This window comes from Rhinopithecus roxellana, chromosome 12, assembly GCF_007565055.1.
Source record: "Rhinopithecus roxellana isolate Shanxi Qingling chromosome 12, ASM756505v1, whole genome shotgun sequence".
NCBI lineage: Eukaryota > Metazoa > Chordata > Mammalia > Primates > Cercopithecidae > Rhinopithecus > Rhinopithecus roxellana.
The window spans coordinates 135,861,331-135,868,475 of NC_044560.1; the positions used below are offsets into that span (position 1 = coordinate 135,861,331).

The 7,145-nt window shown below is 53.8% G+C and overlaps 1 protein-coding gene across 1 annotated transcript; it reads right to left on the bottom strand.

The window, feature by feature from the left end:
* On the bottom strand, positions 1–5,122 carry LYPD5 (LY6/PLAUR domain containing 5). Its single transcript, XM_010372450.2, has 5 exons — positions 4,978–5,122; positions 3,258–3,386; positions 2,362–2,538; positions 2,004–2,150; positions 1–1,474 (listed from the first exon to the last, which is right to left on the bottom strand). The coding sequence occupies exons 1-5, from the start codon at positions 5,039–5,041 to the stop codon at positions 1,236–1,238; spliced, it is 756 nt and encodes a 251-aa protein (XP_010370752.1). The 5' UTR covers positions 5,042–5,122; the 3' UTR covers positions 1–1,235.
* Positions 5,123–7,145: the final 2,023 nt, after the last annotated feature.

The following is a 7,145-nucleotide window of genomic DNA, read 5'->3' on the forward strand; positions in this document are numbered from 1 at the left end:
GCAGGATGCAACTTACTTTTTTGCTTCCCTCACTGAGTTGTTGGAAAGATCAAGTGGCAAAAAGCATGTGAAAGAACATAGTAAAGCATGTGCACAGAGAACATGCTGAAGGATCCCATCTCTATGAAGTTCATGCACTTATGAAAGTGTCCTGTACACCCTGTATTCCTTCCTCCCTCAGACCTTTGTCCAGGCTGTCTCCTCTACCTAGAATGCCCTTCCTCTTGCTTCTTTTTGCCAGCTACTATTGATCCTTTAGGATTTTTCTCAAGGGTTAATTCCTCCAGGAAGTCTTCCCTGATCTTTACAGCTTGAAGAATTTCACCTCGCTGAACTTTGCCTTTTGTGTTTTTCTGTGAAGTTACTTGGCACTCATGTGTTTGGGAGGTGGTGTTGCTTAGCAGTTCATGGGGCTGGGAATCTGATTCTTGATTCTCTACTCACTAGATACACAAGCTCAACCAAGTGCTTTTGCCTTTCAGTTTGTTGACCTGTGACTTAGAGCTTATGACAGTAGCCCACTTACACTGGGTCACTGCTGTGTCCCAAGTACTAAATGTTAATCTTGTTGAATCCTCACCACAACTACTGTGAAGCAGTTCTTGTCATCATTTATAGAGTTTATTTTCACCTCCACCTTATAGGTGAGAAAATATTGGCACAGAGAATTCAAGTAACTCGTCCATGGTCTCTGCGGGCTGAATGGTGGAGCTGGGATTTGAACCCATGCAGCTTAGCTCCAGAGCCTGGCTTAAGTAACTTGCTCATGGTCTCCGTAGGCTGAATGGTGGAGCCAGGATTTGAACCCATGCAGCTTACCTCCAGAGGCTGGCCTACTAACTGTTAGGGCATACTGCTATTGGGCCTCTCATGATGACACTAATAAAGACATCATTGTATAGCTCCACCCTAGAGCTGCGACAAGCTCTGGAAGGAGAGCACAGGAAGCCGTGTTACGGGGTGCCTGGTGCTCAGTAAGTAACAGCTGTGATGAGAATTGCTCTTCATCAGGGCAGGACATGGCTGTTTTGCCCTCCCCTGGGATACTGGTGACTGTGTCCAGTTTCTTCCAGTCCTGTTGACCAGGGGGGCACGAGGGAGGGAGAGATGGAAGGCCAGAGGGACAGGAGTGCAATTCTTATTTTAACATCGTTTTCCAGTGAGCTATGTGATAGGGGCTGAAGCAGCAAGAAGGAGGTGTGTGAACCCTGTCCCCAGCATCCTGGAGGGGCAGTCTATGATGAGAGCCCCACCAGCAGGAGGACCGGGAGGAGCAGGGCCAGGACCTGTACCGCTCGGGGAGGGGTGGTGGCCAAAGCACTGTTGAAGGGCTGGGTCATGGATTTCCTGTTGCAGAGGTGCCCCTCACAGCAGGAGCCCTGGAGGTCGATGGCTGTCCAGGGGCTGGTGGTGCCCTCAGTGGTGCAGGAGGGCCGGTGGCAGGTTCTGATGTACACAGGGACTGAGAAATTGCCTGGGGGTGGGCGGAGCAGTGAGGAGCCGTCAGAACTGAGGGAGACAGCTGCACCTGAACTTCCACCTTGGTGACTAGGGCCATGCCTCGGTCCTCAGACTTGCTTCAGGTTTTCCTCCTAAGACCAGGGCCATGCCTCCTCCCTCAGACCAGGGTCATGCCTCCTCCCTCAGACCAGGGGCCATGCCTCCTCCCTCAGACCAGGGTTATGCCTCCTCCCTCAGATCAGGTCATGGCCTCCTTCCTCAGAGCAGGGCCAGGCCTTCTCCCTCAGACCAGGGTCATGCCTCCTCCCTCAGATCAGGGTCATGCCTCCTCCCTCAGATCAGGGTCATGCCTCCTTCCTCAGACCAGGGCCAAACCTTCTCCCTCAGACCAGGGCCATGCCTCCTCCCTCAGACCAGGGCCATGCCTCCTACCTCAGAGCAGGGCCATGTCTGCCTGTTGGGCCTGTCTGGTGTCACTACCCTCATGGTTGCCCTGCCTCCATATGCCTTGCCCAGGCCCTACCACCCTTTCAGTCCCTCACCGACTGTCATTCTGCCATTGCCCTGGAAGCAGGCGGTCTGGTCCTGGTGACACTGGACCCGTCGGGACCTGCTGATAGCGCAGTCATCCTGATGGACCCCGATACAGGCGTAGCACTCGGCGCCGCTGAGCGTCGGTGGGTCAGGTGCTGGCAAGAGAGGGTAGACGCACACTCAGGCAGTGGTACCCTAGCACAATCGTGCGGACTGCGCACTGCGCCAGAGCCCGCGCCTTAGCGCGTCTAGGGGGCTGGGATCCTAGCACGCCAAGAGAAGGCGCTCAGCGGAGGCCACGCCATCCCCGAGGCTGCCTGGCCTCTCATCGTCCCGCCCGGAGCCCAGCCCCGCTCTCCCGCGCACCTTGGCTCAGGTTGGGGAGGGCGTCATGAGTCATGAGGTGGGCGTTGCACTTGTCAGTTGTGCAGCCGCGCACCACCGAGTAGTCTGGCGGCAGCGCGTCCGGGTTCGATTGCGTCTGGCCGGCAGGCGGCCCGGTCCAGCAGCCCTTCCGCACCAGGGTCACCGGCGCGCGATACCCTGGGGGCGGCATCGGGGCTCGTGCTCTGCTTCCCGAAACCCTTCTTCCTCCAGTCTCAGCGTGCTTCCTCCTCCCTCTACCCTTTTGCTTTCACCTACACCTCCTCCCCTCCCTCCTTCCCTCTTTCCTCTCACCCCCAGACCTTTTCCCCGAGTTCTTCTCTTCCTCCACTCTTCCTTCCTGTGCGCCTCTCCCACCTTCTTTTCCTTGCTTCCCCATTGTCTCCTCCCCGCACTGCTCCTCTCGTCCCTCATCCACTTTTTCTTTTGTGGGGCGGGGGATGGAGTCTCGCTCTGTCGCCAGGCTGGAGTGCAGTGGTGCGATCTCGGCTCACTGCAACCTCTGCCTCCCGGGTTCAAGCGATTCCCATGCCTCAGCCTCCCAAGTAGCTGGGATTACAGGCGCCCGCCACCACGCCCCGCTAATTTTTTTGTGTTTTTAGTAGAGACGGGGTTTCGTCTTGTTGGCTAGGCTGGTCTCAAACTCCTGACTTCGTGATCCACCAGCTTGCCTCCCAAAGTGCTAGGATTACAGGCCTGAGCCACCACCCCAGCCCTCATCCACCCTTTTCTTTCTCTTCCTCCTCTTCTTCCTCTCCCTCCCCATCTTTCTATCTTTATCTTTTCATCTTCTGCCCAATTCCCCTCCCTTTCTCCTCCCTTCTCCCCCTTTTTTCCTCCCTAATCTCTCATCCCTGTCCCCCGTTCCCGCTCCTCACCGGTGTCCAGAGACAGGATAGCCTCAAAACACTCGTGAGGACAGGAGATGCTGGGCAGCTTCATGGCCCTGAGGTCAAAGGGGCCAAAGTAGGTGTGCTCAAAACTGTAGCACTGCAGGGCTTGGGACCCTGGGGAGAGGGACATAGCGGAGTCAGTAGGGCCACTGTGAGCCTGTCCCAGGAACTCAGAGCTCCACCCAGCCAATGACAGGCACATGGGCCTGGCCCCTCTGCTCCCAGGGAAGCTGCGCCTTGAGAGACCAGGTGCTACTATTGCAGCTAGTCACAGCTGTGTCTGTCTCATGGGAGAGTAATGACTTCTCTGCAGCTGACAGTCCAGTTTTTTTCCCTCCAGGCCTCTCCAGGTCTCCACCCTCCTCCAGGAAGCCTGGTCCCTATCTATGATTTAGAATAGGAAGGAAAAGTGATTCATTCTCACTCTGCCCATCCTTCCCCACACTTAACTCACAATGTGGACAGCACAGTAAGTGACCCCTGACGGGCAACGTGCACTCCAGGACAGGCAGAGTGATGTGTGGTCCTGTAGTGCCCTGCAAACCCACGCATCGGCCCCAGCAACACACAACACTGACATAAACACACAATAACAGCATATACACAGATTCATCCAGGTCTCACAAATATACACAGAATATCCTGAATGCACCCAGGCAGAGTTTTACATTCCCACGTGAAACAAGTATGCCCCTAGACCCTGCAATATAAACCCCCCTAACTAAAGCACAGCACTTCACACATGGAAAATCACACAGACACCAAAGCGTGTGTCTGTGAGGATGCTTGTGCATGTGTGATAATCATATCAACACAGAGAGGGACCAGATGCACGGAAAATCATACCCCGGGATGTCCCAAATCACAGAAATACTGAGTACATAGACATAGAGATAAATATAGGCCTACAAATCACAGAAATACGTAAACACAGACCCAGATACACAAAATTACACACGCATCTCTTTTACAAAGAAAGCAAACTCAGAAACAGACCCACAAAAGCATTTGCTCAGACTAAGACTTTGAAACCTATACAGAGAAACACACACAAGCACAGAGACCCACAGGACGTGCTGCACGTGGACACATACAGAAATCAAACTCTCTCCCATTGAGGAGCAGAAACACACAGATTTAGTTGTGTGCAGGAATAGCCTCCTTTCTACCTTCCTAATTCCCTGTCTTTGTAACCACTTCCATTCTGAAATGAGTATGTTCCTGTCCTAGCCCACAATGGGGTAGAGGTTGCCGGAAGATGAAGCCAGGGTTCCTGCCAGTTCTGGAAAGAGTCCTAAGGGCTCCCTGAAAATACCTTTGAATTGGGGGTTGGGCAAGGAAGAGAAGAAAGGCTGGGATGGTGGGAAGAGAGACACCAGGAAAAATGACTGATGGGAGAAGAACGAAGGCAGGCAAGAGAAATGAAAATGACATAGTCTCCAGGCTCCCGCCCACCAAGACCCAGGAGTCCAGGCCCCCAGCCCCCTCCTCCCTCAGACCCAGGAGTCCAGGCCCCCAGCCCCCTCCTCCCTCAGACCCAGGAGTCCAGGCCCCCAGCCCCCTCCTCCCTCAGACCCAGAAGTCCAGACCGCCAGCCCCCTCCTTCCTCAGACCCAGGAGTCCAGGCTCCCAGTTCTTCTTCCCTCAGATCCAGGAGTCCAGGCCCCCAGCCCCTTCTCACTACTGAATTCAGAAGTTTGGGTACCTGTCAGGCAGAGTGCAGCCCCAAAGAGGCAGAGCAGAATGACTCTGGGGACCCCCATTGCCATTGCTGAGCTGCGCCACCTGGGACAGCTCCTCCCGCTGTGATGTGCTGCCTGGCTGGTTCTCCCTCCTGAGTCCTAAGCATCCCGGCCACCCTGCCTGGCCAGTATTTCTCCGTCCCACCCTCCCTATGTGGGCGGGTCTCTTCCTAGGTAATCATGATGGAACCAGGGTGATCCTGAGTTGCTGGAGGCCTGCACTTCTGGGTCTGAGGGAGGAGGCAACTAGAAGTCTGGAACCCTTAATTTTGAATGATTGGTGTCTTGCTGGCCTTCTTCCTACACCCCTCCCAACACCCTGCTCTAATCTGAGGGTGGCACATATGGCCTTTTGACTTCCCTTCCCTCCCCCTACCCCAACACACACCACCCACACAGCTTCCAATCCTGGGGCCACTTCTCCACACCCAAAGACACATTCATCGTCCCCTCCTCTAAGACTTCTCTGACCCCCATCTCCCCACTCATCCACACATCCTTAGCCTCCAACACCTCCCTGTCTCCCAGCCCTGATCAAACTAGGCTAGGCTAGCGTCTGTCTCCCCTAACAGGCTGTGAACTCTTCGGGGGCCTCCAGGAATGTCTGAGATAGTTTTGTATGAGTGAGCGAATGAATCAATGAATGAAGACACAAACAAACAGAGAGGCACCAAGAGACAAGCAGGGAGAGACAGACACAAAAGAGAAAGAGAGAGAGAGAGAGCGCCTTTGAGGAAGCAATTACACATGAGATACAGAAAGACAGACAGCCTGGTGTGAACAGATGTAACTGTAGTCACACAGACAAACCCAGAGGTGAAGAAGGTCACCTGCGATAGACATGACATGCCCCCAAGGTGTTTCAGAAACATTTATTAAATGAATGAAATCAGGAAGATGGAGATACAGCAGACAACCAGAGGGACGCTGTCCCTGAGGACACAGACAGACCCATGTGGATGCTCAGACACTCAGCAGATGAGGAGGTCCAGAGGAGGCCCCAGCAGGTGGGTGGTGCTGGAGCAGAGACCCCAGGTTACCACCTGCTGGTTTGTCTCACTTCTTGCTGCTTGAAGATGCTGCCTGCTGGCTCAGGCTCATCCACTAGCCACAGAGTAGGCACCAGTCATGTGCAGACACCTAGAATCTCGGACCCACATATGGATGGCAGAGTCCACGTAACGCTGGTGACCAAAAGAGCCTTAACGGTCTCCTCAGATCGACTAAACTTTAGATAGGTTTCTTCCTGACTCTCGGCCCCGGATCACGCTTTTTGTAGAGCACTTACTTTAGAAAACTTGTGCAGTCATCCCTCGATATATGCAGGGTATTGGCTTCAGAGCTCTTATTTTTTATTTTTATTTTTATTTTTATTTTTTTTTTTGAGACGGAGTCTTGCTCTGCCGCCCAGGCTGGAGTGCAGTGGCCGGCTCTCAGCTCACTGCAAGCTCCGCCTCCCGGGTTGACGCCATTCTCCTGTCTCAGCCTCCCGAGTAGCTGGGACTACAGGCGCCCGCCTCGTCGCCCGGCTAGTTTTTTTTATTTTTTAGTAGAGACGGGGTTTCACCGTATTAGCCAGGATGGTCTCGATCTCCCGACCTCATGATCCGCCCGTCTCGGCCTCCCAAAGTGCTGGGATTACAGGCTTGAGCCACCGCGCCTGGCTATTTTTATTTTTGAGACGGAGTCTCGCTCTGTCTCCCTGGCTGGAGTGCAGTGGTGTGATCTCGGCTCACTGCAAGCTCCACCTCCCGGGATCACGCCATTCTCCTGTCTCAGCCTCCCGAGTAGCTGGGACTACAGGCGCCCGCCACCGCGCCCAGCTAATTTTTTTGTATTTTTAGTAGAGACAGGGTTTCACCGTGTTAGCCAGGATGGTCTCGATCTCCTGACCTTGTGATCCACCCACCTCGGCCTCCCAAAGTGCTGGGATTACAGGCGTGAGCCACCGCGCCAGGCCTCCAGAGCTCTTATTGATAACAAAATCCAAGGATGCTCAAGTCCCTGATATAAAATGGTGTAGTATTTTCATACAAGCTACGTGCACCCTCCTGTATACTTTAAATTATCTCTAGATTACTTATAATAGCTAATATAATATAAACAATATGCAAATAGTTGTTATGTCATA

Coding starts and splice junctions, on each gene's coding strand:
- LYPD5 (XM_010372450.2), bottom strand. CDS start 5,041: ATGGCAATGGGGGTCCCCAGAGTCATTCTGCTCTGCCTCTTTGGGGCT. Junction 2,151..2,361: donor CCTCCCCAACCTGAGCCAAG/GTGCGCGGGAGA, acceptor CTCTCTTGCCAG/CACCTGACCCACCGACGCTC. Junction 1,475..2,003: donor CAATGGCAGAATGACAGTCG/GTGAGGGACTGA, acceptor GCCCACCCCCAG/GCAATTTCTCAGTCCCTGTG.